General features: G+C 49.4%; 2 protein-coding genes across 2 annotated transcripts; both read right to left on the reverse strand.

The window, feature by feature from the left end:
• Positions 1-4,613, reverse strand: LOC308259956 (PRAME family member 12-like; the record flags this gene model as incomplete). Its single annotated transcript, XM_080691296.1, has 5 exons — positions 1-25; positions 2,097-2,516; positions 2,881-3,003; positions 3,364-3,942; positions 4,327-4,613. 5 exons carry the CDS (start codon positions 4,611-4,613, stop codon positions 1-3), a joined length of 1,434 nt encoding a protein of 477 aa, XP_080547422.1.
• A 10,651-nt stretch (positions 4,614-15,264) lies between these two features.
• LOC308259957 (PRAME family member 12-like) lies at positions 15,265-17,889 on the reverse strand (the record flags this gene model as incomplete). The annotated part of the gene is made up of 3 exons (XM_080691297.1): positions 15,265-15,796; positions 16,638-17,219; positions 17,603-17,889. The coding sequence occupies 3 exons, from the start codon at positions 17,887-17,889 to the stop codon at positions 15,265-15,267; spliced, it is 1,401 nt and encodes a 466-aa protein (XP_080547423.1).

Here is a 17,889-nt window from a genome sequence, read left to right on the forward strand (position 1 = left end):
CTAAACGTGCACCTCGTATTTATAGCTGGAAAAGGGGAGGGCCAGAAAGAGGAAAGGAGGCACAGACATAGCCAGGACGGGCCACGCTCCTGTAATCATGGTACTTGGGAGGCTGAGACAGGAGGATTCAGGTTGGAGGCCAGCCTCAGCAACTCAGCGAGAACCTGTTTCAAAATTTTAAAAATAGGTGTTAGAAGTGTAGTTTGAAGAGAGATTGACCGTGCATTCAGCCTTAATTGAAAACCAAGGAAAAATGTAGGGCCATAAAGCACAAGTGAGGCCGTAATCCCACACGTAGGGAGGCTGAGACAGGAGAATGACGGGTTTGTGGCCAGCTTCAGCAACTCAGGCAGAACCTGTTCAAAATTAAAAATAAAATATATGCCGGGCAAGGTGGCGCACACTTGTAATCCCCGCGCTTGGGAGGTGGAGACAAGAGGATCGCGCAGGTTTGAAGCCAGCCTCTCTTGCTTAGGAGAACCTGTTTCCAAATAAAATATAACATAGGTCTGGGAGTGTGGCCTGGAGGCAGAAGGGTTCCATCCCCAGTACCACCAATAAATGAATGAATGAATGAATGAATAAATAAATAAATAAATAATATAGCTAGCCTGGCCTGGTGGTGCACACCTGCAACACCTGTAACACCAGTACTTGGGAAGCTGCGACAGGAGGATTCCCAGGTCCAGGACAGCCTCAGCCCAATCAGAATGTTCCAGGCTATGAGGGGACACCAGTGAGCACCAGCCCCCTGAGGAGCTACAGTTGGTGACCAGGAGTGACAGAGGCCCCAGAGAAGTGAAGAGTGTGCAAAAGTGATCACAACAGCAGAAAAGAAATAAAAAGGCACAGAGGAAGCAGTGGCAGGCACTGATGAACATGGTCCACTTCCGTCCTGATGCCTTCAGATGCCAGGTGAATCTCAAAGGTCACTAGCCACTCTGTCCTCTCTGCAGCAACACCTGGAAGGTCCTCACACCAGTACTGTTAACCCAGTTTAATCTTTCATGGAGGACAGTAGACAAAAAAAAATCTTGAGATTTTCTTTATTTGGCACCATTTCATATAAGTCATCCATGCAAAAACTCAGGTCCCCACCCCAACATTTTTTTGTGTGAACATGGAGAATAAATCCAGGGGGTTCTACCTCCAATATGACCCCCATCCCTTATTACTTTATCTTATTTTTAAATTTATTTTTAAATTTATTTTAGCTCTTGTGGTACTGGGATTGGAACCAAGGGACATTCTACCTCCGAGCTACTCTCTGGCCTTATTTTTTATTCTTTATTTTGAAACAAGGTCTCACTGAGTTGCAAAGGGCCTCACTAAGTAGCTGAGGCTGGCAACAAACTGCAATCCTCTCTCAGCCTCCCAAATGCTGGGATTAGAAGTATGTGCCACATGCCTGGCTCTAATTTTTATTTTGTAACAAAATCTCTTTATGTTGTTGAGGCTGGACTTGAGCTTGCGATTCTCCTGTCAGCTTCCCAAATACTCAGATTACAAGTATGGGCCATCAGTCCTGCACAAGCTCTGTTTCTGACTCCTTAACACATATGTCCACAAAGATCCCATCAGTCCCCTCTATCCCAGGCCCTGCATCACCTTCCGTATTCATCACAGGCCAGGACGAGGCTGCCATGTAGGGTCTGTGTTCTCTTGCTCATGCACCAGTATCCTAGTTTTTCTACCCTACTGTCCAAGGCACACTATTTTTGTGGTATTGAGGACTGAACTAAGGTGTACTCTGCCTCCAAGCTCCACGCCCAGCTTGGTTTATTTCTTATTTTTCAACAGTGTCTCATTAAGTTGCACAAAGTCTCATAAAGTTGCTGAAGCTGATTTCCCACTTGTGATCCTCTTGTCTCACCTCCCAAGTCTGGAATTTCAGGCCTTGCCAATATGCTGGGCCAGAGGAAAGCTTTTGATACCAGTATCCAGCTAGGCAGGAGCTGAACAGACCCAGGCAGTAATCCCCAGGTTAACCAGCACCTGGTCACCACAATGAAGGCAGAGAAGACACAAAAAAGACCCCCTTTGGCTGCCGTAGGTCCCTCAGAGTAGCCATCAGCTCAGTACAAAGCTGGGCATACCTCCTCGGGCACAGATCACCCCAGGCATCGTAGCTCTCCAGCGGGGCAGGATACCGCTCTGCGTTCAGCTGGCTCAGCCTGGCAGTGTGGCGCAGAAGGTCCTTCAGGACGGCTATGGAGAAATGGTTCCCACAGAAGTTGAAGATTTTGATTTGGGTGCAGCGGCTCAGGGCCGGCAGGAGGGCCTGCAGCTGGGGGTCCTCGAGCTCACAGTCCTCCAAGTCCAGGGTCTCCAGGGTGGCTGCCACTCTCTCCAGCAGAAGTCGCAGCGGCTCGGGGCTGAGGTTGGTCAGTTTGGTGCGTCTCAGGTCCAGGTGCTTCAGCTGACTGGTGCTGGTCCAGCAGGAGAGATGCTCTAGGTCTGAGGCTGAGAGCGGACAGTTGGTTAACACCAGCCTCTGCAGTTGGGACTGCAGAGTCCTGTGGAGAGACAGAGCAGTCAGTGGTTGGAAGGGTAAGAGGGAGAAAAAAAGAGGGGGGGAGCGCCCTTGAGGTGGAAATGATGAGCTTGCCAAAAAGCCCATGGTGATCCTGACCATCTAAGAATGGCCAGCGCTCAGGAGGCTATGGATGGAGCGTTCTGCTCACTCCTGTAACCCACTGGAGGCTGACATCATGCTTTAGTGCTTGTGTGACACTTCAGACCCATCTCTACAAGTCCCTGTTTTCCCTGCCAGGTAGAAAACTACAGCTGTAAGCACATGGGGCCAGAGAGAGGCAGGCACAAAGGACTAACGCAGGCCAGATCTAATGACTGATCACCTGGGGCTGCCTGTGTTCCCACCAGGGGACGTCCCCTGCATCCTCAGCAAAGCTGCCAGTCCTGTTCTCATCCTCCCTCCTGCTCCTCACCCTCCACTCCAGCATCACAGTCCCCATCTGTGCATCCCAGCTGGCATCAGGACACCTGCCCCAGGTGGGGATCAGAGATGGGCTGGTAATGCTCACAGAGCTAAAAGTTCAGAGCCTTCCTGTGGAAATGTACAGGTCTGGGGCTCTCCTTGGCTCACACCCTCTTCTCCCCCCTGGTTCCCATCTCCTTAACTACATGTGCATCTAAGGAGAATCCTCAAGCCACCCGCCCTCCATCTGAACCTTGGCAGCCAGCATCCTAGCATGGTTTCCATGCCCGATAAAATAAAAACAAGAGGATGTTTGACAACTTGTGTCTCCATCGCTGATTCATTGGCAGAGGCTGCCCCCCAGAAGCTCTACTCTCTGGCTCACAGTGACTGGTTGGAAGGGAAAACTCAGTATTCTGACTTACCTCAGCATCTGGTAAAGGTGGCCACCCAGGAAGATGGGTTCATCCACGCTGAGCTCCTGGAGACGGTTCAAATTGAGGAGCTGTGAGGTGAACTGGGTGATCAGCGACTCCTCCCCAAAGTACGCAGAGGGGATTACGAGGACGTGGGAGAGAAGCAGCTTCCTGAGGTTCCGCATCTGGCCCAGGTAAGGGGCAAAAGCAGCCAGGGTGCAGAGCTTCCAGCCGCAGTGCACTTCCACTACCTGGATGCAGCTCAGGTCCAACGTTTCCAGAACCTTCCTCATAATGTGGATGGATTGTGGAAAAATGTTCAGTTTGTGACAACACAGGTGCAGGGAATCCTTTCTCTGCAGGGCCCACAGGAGAACGTAGGCTTGGCATTCATTCAGGGTGCTGGCTTCAAAAGAAAGGTCTATGAACACCCTCAGGGGCTGCTGCGCCTCCATCCTTTGGCCAGTCTTCTCTCTCGGCCTCTCCCTCCTGGCCTCTGGTAAGCTGGGCCTCGCCATGGCGGCGCACCACACACCGCAGTGGTGCTGCGGCCCTTCCCGCAAGTCCAGCACCTGCAGCTTCCACCTCCTGAGGGTGGAATGGAAGAAACCTCAGCACTGACACACCACCCAACTTCAGCCTGGGCTTTGACTCCCCAGGCTGAAAGAGCTGCCCCCTCTCCATGCCTGTCTGCTGTTCTCCAGCCCCTTTCCATGTGGAAAACACCCTGGACCCCACTTTTAACACCTGCAAAGGGCAGATACAGGCTCCTTCTGTCTTCCCTGTGCCCATCACAGCATCCTTCAAACGCACAAGCCATCCTCCAGAGGAGCTCAGCCATGGCCACGGCCTCTCCATTCCTCATCCTGCAACTTCAGAAGCCTCTTCCCAACCTTGGGCCCCACGTTCTCTGCCCCAGCTGTCCCTCCATCTCTCCCAGATCCCTTTCTCCAGGACACTGTGTCCACTCACCTGGGCCGAGCCTTCTGGTCCAGCAGCAAGCCCAGCGCATCCAGTGCTGTTGTTAAGATGTCCAGATGCGCCCTTGTCATTAGCGACCCCAGAGGGAGGCAGGGGAGAGGCCAGGTCTGCACCATGGCCTTCAGGATCTCTGAGTGTCCCTGGGCCAGGGCCGCCCTGAGCAGGGGTGGGAAGAGCTCCCTGGGCAGGTCCTCCAGAGCAGGGATGGCCAGGGCCTGGTCCCTCAGCAGGCTCTGCACTGCCAGCTCCAGGAGCGTGGGAGGGGTCCTCGAGCTCATCCTCTTGCCTGGCTGAGGCAACGTGTGCTGGGAAACAAGCAGGAAGAGACATCTTCTCAATCCAGCCAGGAACCTCTGGTCCTCCACACCCAAGGACTCAACTCAGGGCCAAAGTCACTGTCTGACGACTGTGGAAGAGTCCTCACTGCCCCCACCTGCACTGTGCACTGGTGATAGAGTCCTGGCTCTGCCTCTGCACCCCAAGTGCCAAGTGTAGTAGGAGACCTCTTTCCATTCCATGCACAACCCTTGTGCAGGTGCTGACCTGGCAAGCTCACCCCAAAATTCTTTGATAAAAGTTTTGTGTGTGATATTTAGGGTTGGACCCAAGGGCATTCCAACTCTGAGCTAAATCCCCAGTCTTTTTATTTTTTGTTTGAAACAGGGTCTCACTAGGTTTTTGAGGTCCTCACTAAGTGACTGGGGCTGATCTCAAACCTGCAATCTTGTGTCTCAGCCTCCCAAGGACTGGAATTACAGGTTGGTACCATTACATCCAGCCTTGGGTAAAGTTTCTGACCATAATTTAGGTCCCTAAGGCAAGGCACAAGCAGTGCCTTGAGACTTAACCTAGCCTTCCTCAATAGGTGCTACATACCAACTCTGGAAGAAGAAAGGGATACCCCTCACGTGGGAGAAGTTAGTTTTTTGGGGGGTTGCCTTGTTTTCAGTACTAGGATTAGAATCCAGTATGCTCTACTGCCGACCTACTTCCCCAACCAGTTTCTTTTATATTTTAACTCATCTTACTTGATTTATTAATTCCAGGACTTGGGAAGTCCAGTACTGAGACAGGACGATCTGGGTTAGTGGCCACCCTCAGCTACTTAGTGAGGCCCTATGGAATTAGTGAGATCCTATTTCAAAATAAAACAAAATCAGGCTGGACATGTAGCTTAAAAGTAGAATGTCCTGGCTTCAGTCCTCAGCAACACACAAATGTGTGTGCACGCATATGAGCACACACAAACAAATACACACACACCACATAAAACACGGTGGAAGTCATAATGGTGAGACTAGTAAAACACAGTATTTTGCAGGAAATTCAGTCTCCAATTAACTCATATGAAAAAGAGAAAACATAACATCACCCTTGCCTCTTAGAATATATGTTGCAATAGCAGAGTGGCTGAGGGTAGAAGGGATGGGCAAGGGACTTACCAGGTCTGAGCAGGGTCTGCAGGGCGCTCTGAGTCCCAGAATGGCCAGGCAGTGACTCCAGGCTCCAGGATTCTGAGTCTTTCTCCCCAGGGCTCAGACCCTTTTATTCACCTCTCTTGGGTGGTCCTTCCCTTTTCCAAGAACCAGCCTCCAATCAGAGAACAGGATGGGATTACATTCCAGGATCTCCACCCATTGGCCTTTATTAGCTTTGAGCTTTCTCCAGATGAAATGATTGGTTGAGATTATGCATATAGGAGACAGGAATTAGGGCCAGGGTCAAAGACAAGGACCCCTTGGTTGATTCAGTGCAGGTCACTGAATGAGTTTTATTCCCATGTGCCCTTCAGAGTTCTGAGTGTGAGTCAGGAAAAGGTTTAATCTGTTCTGAAATTAGAAGAAACAAAACTAGAAATTGTTATTTTACCATGTTAACATTATAAAAAAATTCCAAATTAAAACATCTTTAGGGAGAACATTGTGAAGAAAATAGAAATGCAATGTTCCCTGTGTGGAATGGTCGCCTGGGTGTCCTGTTCCTAACAGCTGCCAGTGATGCCTCAGGAGGAAAAGGAGCCTCAGGGTGTGTGTGGTCTTCAGGTCTGAGATCAAGGCTTCTTTGAAGAACTCAGGACAGCTATAAGAAGTTCCTGTACAGCTAGTGTTCTTAAGAGGACCTTGTAAATGATCAAGACATTTTTACCTAGCAGGGCTTTTCTTTTCTTTCTTTCTTTATTATTATTATTATTATTATTATTTTTTACGGGTCTGGGGATGGAACCCAGGGGCATTCGACCTCCGAGCTACACCCTCTGCCCAATTTTTTATTCTTTATTTTGAAACAGGGTCTCACTGAGTTGCAGAGGGCCTCACTAGCTGAGGCTGTCCACGAACCTCCCAAATGCTGAGATTACAAGCGTGCGTCACCACGCCCGGCTCTAGCAGGGCTTTTTTGAAGGGTCAAGATGTAGAGCCGGGTGTGGCGCCAGGCACTTGTTAATCCCAGCATTTGGGAGGATCTCGGTTCTTGGATAAACTCAGCTACTTAGTGAGGCCCTCTGTAACTTAGTGAGACCCTGTTTCAAAATAAATAAGCCGGGCGTGGTAGCGCTGAGACAGGAGGTTCGCATAGGTTCAAAGCCAGCCTCAGCTACTTAGTGAGGCTCTCAGCAACTTAGTGAGACCCTGTTTCAAAATAAAATATAAAATATAGGGCTGGGAGTATAGCCTGGAGGTAGAAAGCCTCTGGGTACCACCCCCAGTACCACCAAACAAAACAAAACAAACAAAAACAAACAAACAAAAAAAGAATAAAAAATAGGATTAAGGGTGTAGCTCAGAGGTCGAATGCCCATAGGGTTCGGTCTAGACCCTCAAAAAAAAAAAAAAAAAAAAAAAAGAAAAGAAAAGGTAAAAAGAAGACTTTAAGTGGAATTTATTAATTAAATGGGCAGTTGCCTCAAAGAGACATTGGAGATTCTAATAAACGGGCACTGCCTTGAGGTCAGACAGAATGATGCAGTCTAGGATTCCTTCCGGAGGTGCAGGGTGTTTCAGATGGGTCAGCTCCACACCTTGGCCTGAGAAAGTTAATCTAAGAATGTGAGCTGGCCGAGCAGAGAGCAGCTCTGGAGGCCAGACCTGGGGAGTCAGACATTTCCAATCTGAGCCAGAGAGTAAGGACTCTGTGGGCAACCTGGGATGTGGGAGAGAAAGCAAGGTGGGCCACAGCAGGGATCCCTGTCATCATGGCGGCCGCCGCCTGGAGACCTCCTCCTTCAGAGTCAGGGTTCTCCCCACAGTGGTGGTTTCTGCGCAGCCTCAGCCCCAGATGGCTGCCAGGGCCCTTTAGCCTGGAGAGCTGCCTGAGGCCTCGGTACTAGAATTTGAACCCAGGATGTTCTACCTCCAGTTATACCACTAATGCTTTTTTTTTTTTTATTATTTGAAACAGTCTTGTTAACTTGCTGAGGCTGCCCTTGAAGAATTGAGAAGATTTGATTATATCTGTGTCATACAATATTTTAATATAGTAACTAGAATTATGTCTCACAACATATTAGCTTTCTATTAAGTTAAACGCACTTAAAACAAATATATATATTTTTGCTTTGGTTGAACGTTTACTCAATACACTACATTTGTACCTTTTTCTGTAGTTTTTAAAATCATCCCACATTTACTTAGTAAAAACATACTTTATAAAATCCCATCTGCAAAAGTAAAATGAAGACAAAAAAGTTAACTATTGCACACATATTAAACTTCTAAATTGTTAAAGGCGTATTTTACTTTAATACATACAGGTGATCATGAAGTATTAGGTGGTTTTATTTTCTTCAGTCTGGCAACAGACCATGACTTCAAAAGTGTTAATGTTGAAATATAGATGCAAAAATGTCTAGAAACAAAATTGCTTGATCTGATATTTTTGAGATACAGGGCAAAACATTCCTGTTTTTTATATTTTTTATTTTTTTTTATTTATTTATTTATTTATTTATTTATTTATTTATTTATTTATTTTGATGGTACTGGGGTTCCTGGAAACCCTTCTAGCTCTGGGCTACACTCCCAGACCTATTTTTATACTTTTTAAAATTTGGAAACAAGGTCTCTTAAGCCAGAGAGGCCGGCTTCAAACCCGTGTGATCCTCCTGTCTCCGCCTCCCAAGAGTGGGGATTACAAGCGTGCGCCACCACGCCCGGCCTATTTTTTTCTTTTTAACAGACACTTTCCTATCTCAATCCTCTATGCACTCTTTCTCTTTCAGAGAATTAGTTCTGCAGACTGGTGAGGCAAAAAAACAAATTTCTTAAAAATAAACAAACTACATCCTATTTACAAAACATGCACTCACTGGTTTAAAGTGAGAGTTGGGCGTGGTGGCGCAGGCTTGTAATCCCCGTGCTTGGGAGGCAGAGACAGGAGGATCACGCAGGTTCGAAGCCAGCCGTGCACACTGGCTTAGGAGACCCTGTTTCCAAATAGAAATGTAAAAATAGGTCTGGGAGTATAGCCCGGAGGTAGAAGGGCTTCCAGGAACCCCGGTACCACAATAAATAAATAAATAAATAAATAAATAAATAAATAAATAAATAAATAAGTAGCCCAGAGGTAGAAGGGCTTCCAGCAACCCCAGTACCACAATAAATAAATAAATAAATAAATAAATAAATAAATAAATAAATAAATAAATACAGCTGAGAGACAGATTGTACCTTGACTTCTACACATATAGGTCCTTTCCCCTTACTGTCTGGAAGAATACATTTTCAGAGCACGGACTATAAAACGGCATACAGAAACAAAGAAGATTGCAAATCTTTTATATTTCCAGTTGTTGAGACAATATTTTTGAGTGCTGAAGTTACCTCTAGCGATGAGAACCAGGGCCAGTTATTAACCAGGGCCAGAACACTACGGTAATTGATACACGGCCATTTCTCATAGTGTGTGTGTGTGTGTGTGTGTGTGTGTGTGTGTGTGTGTGTGTCTGTGTGTGTGTGTGTGTGTGTTTGTGTGTCTGTGTACGCATGTGTATGTGGGTCTGGGGATGGAACTCAGAAGCATTGGACCTCTAAGATACACCCCCTGAGCTGTTTTGTATTTTTGTTTTGAAACAGGGTCTCACTAAGTAGCTGAGGCTGTCTGCGAACTGCAATCCTCCCATCTCAGCCTCCCAAATGCTGGGATTACAAGCTTGAGCCACCACGCTTGACTATCATTCTCTTTTCGCACGTTCTTTGTCTCCTTTTCAATTAAAACAGGGTTTCACTAAATTTCTGAGGGCCTCAATAAGTTTCTGGAGTTGGCTGTCAACCTGTGATCGTCCTGTTTCAGCTTCCTAAGTACTGGGATCACAAATGTTTACCACATAACCCACCTTTGAGGTTTCAGATATTCAATTTGTGTGCCCTTCAATTCTAGTTCAAAGGGCTCTGTAGTTTTCAGAATTTATAAGTTATATTTTCTTTTTTAAGTAAAAGATTAAAACTATTTCATAAAATGTTTTTAAGATATATTGGAGTTTATTTGTTTTTAATTCATTTAAAGCTGAGTGTGGTCGTACGGTCCTGTAATCCCAGTACTTGGAAGGCTGAGACAGGAGGATCCCAGGTTTGACCCGACCCTCAGCAACTTAATGAGACTTTTCAGCCTAAAAAGACCCCGTTTCAAAGACAAATAATAAAAAAGGGCTGCTCTGTTTATTATTTTGAAACATGGCCTCACTTGGGTTGCTGCGGCTAGTCATGAACCTGTGGCCTCTCTGTCTCAGCCTCCTGAGTACTGAAATTACAGGTGCGTACCACCAGGCCGGGCTCATCTTCCCTTTTCTTGAGGAAGCTGGCCACTCCCTGGGACCACGTCAATGGATGCGGCCCTGAGGGAAGCCCTGCGAGCGTCCATCACATGACTCCTGAGGATGCGGCCCTTGGAGCCTCATCGTGGTGAGATCTGCTCTCCACCTGGGCCCCTTCCAGCTGTGGCTCTCGGTGGCTGCAGGGGCTTCCCAAGCATGTGCTGGATGTCATTGCTTCCCTGACCTGCTGACTGCACGCACTGTAGCTCACATGCCTTCACGTGATGGATCATTTTCATTTCTATGCTTGTTTCTATCCTCCATTGTCCTTCATAATAGGGCTCTTGTTTCTAACAAGCGAAGCCTCATGACCTTATTCTACCTTATTTTATATATATACTGCCGATTGAAACCAAGGTCATTCCACTTCCTAGCTGCACCCCACTGCCATTTTATTTTAAATTTCAAATATTGAAACAAGGTCTTACTAAGTTGTGGAAGTTCTTGTTGTATTGCTGAGGCTGTCCACAAACCTGCAATCCTCAGCCTCCCAAGTACTGGGATTTGATGTGCATACCATGGCCATCTCCTCTGTGTGTGTGTGTGTGTGTGTGTGTGTGTGTGTGTGTGTGTTTCTTTATTTGGGAATAGAACCCCGGGGCATTCTAACTCCAAGCTATGCGCCCATTCCTATTTTTTATTCTTTATTTTGAAACATGGTGTCACTAAGTTATAGAGGGCCGAACTGAGGCTCGCAGTGGACCTGGGATTCTCTGCCTCCACCTCCCAAGTACTGGGATGACAAGTGAGCACCACCACGCCCGGCTCCTGTGTGTTTTTATTTTGATGTTCCCACAGGTCCCGAGTAAACAATCTCACACGAGAGCCTCCATGGCCACAAGGGGCATCCCCAAGGGCGGCCTGAGCCCGGGGTGAGCAGGCAGCTGCTGGCAGGCGTCCTCCTGGAAACCCTGGTGGCAGGTGTGGGTTTCCTGCAGGCTGTGTTTCTGCAGAGTCATTGCTGAGCTTTCCTCCTATCAGGGGAGTTTCCTCCGAGACATTCCCTTCACGACAACCGGTTCTGTGTTTTCAGGATTTGACACAAACACTTGATATGCATTTGGACACCTTGCACGACGCCTCCAAAGACCAAAACGCAGCTGCTAAGTCAGAGACGGTGTCTTTGACCCCACATCCAAGTTCTTCCCTTCGTCTCAGGTCCAATAAGCACAGAGGAGGCTTTGGGAAAAAGTTTTGTTGATTTGCTACCAAATGAAAATCAGATTTAAGATGGTTTTCAAAAAAGCAACCACACTCCACTTTTCATTTGCCTTTTGCAAAGAATCTCAAGGAGTCCGTCCATTATACATTTCCACTCTTAGGTGCCTCTGCATACCAATCAAGATACAGTCTATAGTTTCTGGTTCCTTCATCCTGAGTGTGAGTGTGTGTGTGTGTGTGTCTGTTTGTCTGTGTGTTTTTGTTATTAGGGACTGATTTTAGGCCCGTTCTACCTCTGAGCTACAGCCGCAGACCATTTTTGTTTTAACCTTATTTTTACTGCATTGCAGAAACCTGTGATCCTCCTGTCCCAGCCTCCCAGGTACTGGGATTGCAGGCGTGGCCCCCATACCTGGCCCCATTCCACTTCTGCAAACTTGGTCAGTGTAAGGCCTCTGATGGTCCCAGTCCTGTGTGCTGTGAGATGCGACAGTCACGTGCTCTATCCCAGCACAAGCCAGCCCTTGATTAATGTAAAGACTGAAGCTCAGTGCACAGAGCAGCATCGGGCTGAAGAGAAACCTACAACTACCCGGGCTCCGTGGGGCACAAGGGGACCACGAAGGGTGCACATGCCCCGGTCTTCCCCGAGTCTCTAGGCAGCCTTGGGAGCCAGCAGAAGTCTCCAGTCCTTTGTGGTCTCCCAACTCTCAGAGAATATTGACACCAACTCTAATAGATTCAGGTCTTAATGGTTTTATTTGTGATTCTGGAATCCAGCAGCAGCACGGAATGAGGAGGTTTCAGAATGTTCCACCCGCTAAACGTGCACCTCATATTTATAGCTGGAAAAGGGGAGGGCCAGAAAGAGGAAAGGAGGCACAGACATAGCCAGGACGGGCCACGCCCCTGTTAATATCAGTACTTGGGAGGCTGAGACAGGAGGATTCCAGGATGGGAGCCAGCCTCAGCAACTCAGCGAGAACTTGTTTCAAAATAAAAATAGGTATTAGAAGTGTAGTTTGGAGAGAGATTGACCCTTGATTCAGACTTAATTTTTATTTTTATTTATTATTATTATTATTATTATTAGTAGTAGTAGTAGTAGTAGTAGTAGTATTGGGATTCCTGGAAACCCTTCTACTTCTGGGCTACACTCCCAGACCTATTTTTATATTTTTATTTGGAAACAGGGTCTCAGACCAGTGCAGCTGACTTCAAACCTGCGCGATCCTCCTGTCTCCGTCTCCCAAGTGCAGGGATTACAAGTGTGCTCAACCACGCCTGGCGAGCCTTAATTTTTAAAAAGGCAAAATGAGGGGCCATAAAGCACAAGTGAGGCTGTAATCCCACTTGCTGGGAGGCAGATATAGGAGAATCACAGGTTTGAGGACAGATACGGCAACTCAGGCAGAACCTTTTGAAATAAAAAATAACTAGTCTGGCTTGGTGGTAGACGCCTGTAACACCATTACTTGGGAATCTGAGACAGGAGGAACCCAGCTTTCAGGACAACCTCAGTAAGTAGCCATACTCCCATCAATCTAGCAAGATGCTGTTTCAAAATAAAACTAAAATAGCAATGAGGCTGTAGCTCAGAGTTAGAATGCTCCTGGGTTCAATCCTCAGTACCACAAACAAAAATTGGTCTGGAAGTGAGGTGTGGTGGCGTACCCTTTTAATCCCAGCATTTGGGAGGATCACAGGTGCCCAGTCAGGCTCAGCAACTTAACAAGGGTGTCTCCAACTTATTGAGACTGTCCCAAAATGCAAATAAAATAAAATAGAGCTGTGGGTATAGCTCAGAAGTAGAACACTCCTGAGTTCATTCCATTGTACCATGGAAAATCAATCAATCAGTCAACCAATCAATAGAAAGTTTGAGGGTGCGGCTCAGAGATAAAAGGCCCCTACCTTGGTTTCGCTTTCAGTACAAAAAACAAACAAACAAACAAACAAAAAAACACTGCTCACAAGCCAGGCTTGTAATCCCAGCATTCGGGAGGATCATGATTCGCAGACAGCCTCAGCTACTTAGTGAGGCCCTCGGCAACTCAGTGAGACCGGTTTCAAAGTAAAGAATAAAAAATAGGGCAGGGGCTGTACCTCGAAGGTCAAATGCCCCTGGGTCCCATCTCCAGACCCACAAAACAAAAAACAAAAACAAAACAAGAAAAACCTGGCTGTGTTGGTCCCCTGAAGCTCAGAGCTGCCTTGGCTGGGACGCTCTCTCTGTTGGAGAGCGGGTTGCAGTCTCCTTTATACGACACTTTGAGTTCCAGTTCATTATGAATGGGAAAGTCTTGAGCCCAAGTTAGAACATTGACAGGCAGCTTTAGGCCCATCTGAACTTAGGAATCAGGAGGAACCATCACCCTCCTGAGTCGGGGAGACTGGAGCTCTTGCTGAGGCCCCTGCACCACGCAGCCGCGGGCCTCAGCCTGGAGCCGCCCCGGCGCCCTCTGCTCAGATGGGCCGCACAGGTGAGGCCACCTGGGTGCCACCGATCGGCGTTGTTGCTTCTCCTCTAAGCGTGTGCTTGTTTCAGGCTGGTCCTCCAGGTCCTCCCAGGTAGGAGAGAGGAGAGGAGTTAGGGGAGCACCTCTCCCTGCCAGGCCTCGCGCTGCAAAGGTTCTGCATTGTAATGTGGACTGGGAGCATCTGACAAGGGTTTCAGGCCTATGTGACCTGGGGGCTTTGCGGAAAGGGAATGAGTTCTCTCTCTGGCCACAACTACTTTGATCCAGGAAGGGCTGCTGTGCAGCAGGTAACAGGAGGGGACCTGAGACCCAGAGGCCCTGGCTGGTCTGCAGTGTGGCCGGCCCTGCAGTGCTGGGGGCTGCGGCCTGCCATGTGCAGAGAAGGCGGTGCCCAGCAGACCCAGGGGGACCTGAGGCTCCAGACCCCCGTGCAGACCCTGGGGAGGAGCAGCTGTGCTCATGCGCAGCGCTGAGCTCCCTACGAGCTTCGTTGCTGGCTGGTGTCCAGCGCTCAGAGTGCTCCAGGGCCCGTGGGTGCGCCTGTGCGCGCCAGCCCACCGAGGAGCTACAGTGATGGCCAGGAGGGACAGAGGCCCAGAGAAGTGAAGAGCCGCAGGAGGGATCACAACAGCAGAAAAGAAATTAAGAAAAAGAAAAAGAAGAAGCAGTGGAGGCACTGATGAACATGGCCCACTTCTGTCCTGAAGCCTCCAGATGCCAGGGAACCTCACAGGTCCCCAGCCGCACCATCCTCTCTGCAGCGACACCTGGATGTCCTCACGCTAGTGCTGTGAGACCGGGTTAACCTTCATGCAGACAGTAGACAACAAACACTTGATTCTCTTTATTTTTCGCCATTTCATACACGTCACCCAGGCAACAACGCAGCCCCACCCCGGCATTTTTCATGTGATCAGGTAAAATAAACACAGGGTATTCTGTCTCTAATATAACCCCGGCCCTTCTAACTTTATTTTATTTTTAAATTTATTTTAATTTTGTTCTACTGGGGATAGAACCGAGGGGCATTCTACCTCCGAGCTACACTCCAGCCTTATTTGTTTATCCTTTATTTTGATACAGGGTCTCACTGAGTGCAAAGGGCCTCACTAAGAAGCTGCACAGGCCAGGACGAGGCTGCCATGTAGGGTCTGTGTTCCTTTGCTCATAGACCAGTATCCTAGTTTTTCTACCCTACTGTCCAAGGCACACTATTTTTGTGGTTTGGGGACTGAACTAAGGTGTACTCTGCCTCCAAGCTCCACTCCCAGCTTGGTTTATTTCTTATTTTTCAACAGTGTCTCACTAAGTTGCACAAAGTCTCATAAAGTTGCTGAAGCTGATTTCCCACTTGTGATCCTCTTGTCTCACCTCCCAAGTCTGGAATTTCAGGCCTTGCCAATATGCTGGGCCAGAGGAAAGGTTTTGATACCAGCATCCAGCTAGGCAGGAGCTGAACAGACCCAGGCAGTAATCCCCAGGTTAACCAGCACCTGGTCGCCACAATGAAGTCAGAGGACACACGAAAAAGACCCCCTTTGGCTGCCGTAGGTCCCTCAGAGTAGCCATCAGCTCGGTACAAAGCTGGGCATACCTCCTCGGGCACAGAGCACCCCAGGCATCGTAGCTCTCCAGCGGGGCAGGATACCGCTCTGCGTTCAGCTGGCTCAGCCTGGCAGTGTGGCGCAGAAGGTCCTTCAGGACGGCTATGGAGAAATGGTTCCCATAGAAGTTGAAGGTCCTGATTTGGGTGCAGCGGCTCAGGGCCGGCAGGAGGGCCTGCAGCTGGGGGTCCTCGAGCTCACAGTCCTCCAAGTCCAGGGTCTCCAGGGTGGCTGCCACTCTCTCCAGCAGAAGTCGCAGCAGCTCGGGGCTGAGGTTGGTCAGTTTGGTGCGTCTCAGGTCCAGGTGCTTCAGCTGACTGGTGCTGGTCCAGCAGGAGAGATGCTCTAGGTCTGAGGCTGAGAGCAGACAATTGGTTAGTGTCAGCCTGTGCAGGCGGGACTGCAGGGACCTGTGGAGAGACAGAGTGGTCAGTCTTAAGATGGTTAGGAGGGAGAAAAAGAGGTAGGAAGGGACTGTGAGGCAGAAATGATGACCTTACCAAAGCCCATGGTGGCCCTGACCATCTAAGAATGGCCAGCACCCAGGAGGCTGCGGATGGATGACTCTGCTCCCTCCAGTAACACTGGAGGCTGACACCTTGTTCTGTTTCTTGTGTGACAACTCAGATCTATCTCAACAGGTCCCTGTTCTTCCTACCAGGTAGAAAACTACAGCTCTAAGCAGATGGGGCCAGAGAGAGGCCGGCACGAAGGACCAAGCCAGGCAAATCTAGTGACTGATCACCTGGGGCTGCCTGTGTTTCCACCTGGGGACTTCCCCTGCATCCTCAGCAAAGCTGCCAGTCCTGTTCACATCCTCCCTCCTGCTCCTCACCCTCCACTCCAGCATCACACAGTCCCCGTCTGTGCATCCCAGCTGGCATCAGGACACCTGCCCCAGGTGGGGATCAGAGATGGGCTGGTTCAGCTCATAGAGCTGAAAGTTCAGAGCCTCCCTGTGGAAATGTGCAGGTCTGGGGCTCTCCTTGGCTCACACCCTCTTCTCCCCCCTGGTTCCCATCTCCTTAACTACATGTGCATCGAAGGAGAATCCTCAAGCCACCCTAGCTCCATTGAACCATGGCAGACAGCATCCTAGCATGGTGTCCATGCCCGATAAAATAAAAACAAGAGGATGATTGACACCTTGTGTCTCCATCGCTATTTCATTGGCAGAGGCTGCCCCACAGCAGCTCTACTCTCTGGCTCACAGTGACTGGATGGAAGGGAAAACTCAGTATCCTGACTCACCTCAGCATCTGGTCAAGGCGGCCACCCAGGAAGATGGGTTCTTCCACGCTGAGCTCCTGGAGACGGTTCAAGTTGAGGAGCTGCGAGGTGAACTGGGTGATCAGGCACTCCTCCTCCTCCACAGACACAGGGGCAGACATGTAGATGTTGCAGAGAAGCAGCTTCCTGAGGTTCCGCATCTGGCCCAGGTAAGGGGCAAAAGCAGCCAGGGTGCAGAGCTCCCAGCTGCAGTGCACTTCCACTACCTGGATGCAGCTCAGGTCCAGCATTTCCAGAACCTTCCTCATAATGTGGATGGATTGTGTAAAAATCTTCAGTTTGTGACAACACAGGTGCAGAGAATCCTTTCTCTGCAGGGCCCACAAGAGAACGTAGGTTTGGCATTCATCCAGGGTGCCGGCTTCAAAAGAAAGGTCTATGAACACCCTCAGGGGCTGCTGCGCCTCCATCCTTTGGCCAGTCTTCTCTCTCAGCCTCTTCCCTCTAACCTCTGGCAAGCTGGGCCTCGCCGTGGCTGCGCACCACACACCGCAGTGGTGCTGCGGCCCTTCCCGCAAGTCCAGCACCTGCAGCTTCCACCTCCTGAGGGTGAAATGGAAGAAATCTCAGCACTGACACACACCCAACTTCAGCCTGGGCTTTGACTCCCCAGGCTGAAAGAGCTGCTCCCTCTCCATGCCTGTCTACTGTTCTCCAGCCCCTTTCCATATGGAAAACACCCTGGTCCCACTTCCAGCTCCTGTGTGGGGCAGGTACAGGCTCCTTCTGTCTTCCTTGTGTCCATCACAGCATCCTGCACACCCACAAGCCCTCTCCCAGGGGAGCTCAACCATGGCCACGGCCTCTCCATTCCTCCTTTCTGCTACTTCAGAAGCCTCTGCCCATTCCTGGTCCCCACACTCTCTGCCCCAGCTGTCCCTCCGTCTCTCCCAGATCCCTTCCTCCATGACACTGGGTCCACTCACCTGAGCCGAGCCTTCTGGGCCAGCAGCAAGTCCAGCGCATCCAGTGCTGATGCTAAGATGTCCAGGTGCCCCCTCTCCATTAGAGACCCCAGAGAAAGGCAGGGGAGGGGCCAGACCTGCACCATGGCCTTCAGGATCTCTGAGTGTCTCTGGGCCAGGGCCTCCGTGAGCAGGGGTGGGAAGAGCTCCCTGGGCAGGTCCTCCAGAGCAGGGATGGCCAGGGCCTGGTCCCTCAGCAGGCTCTGCACTGCCAGCTCCAGGAGCGTGGGAGGGGTCTGTGAGTTCAT

This window comes from Muscardinus avellanarius, assembly GCF_963383645.1.
Source record: "Muscardinus avellanarius genome assembly, chromosome: 3".
Classification (NCBI taxonomy): domain Eukaryota; kingdom Metazoa; phylum Chordata; class Mammalia; order Rodentia; family Gliridae; genus Muscardinus; species Muscardinus avellanarius.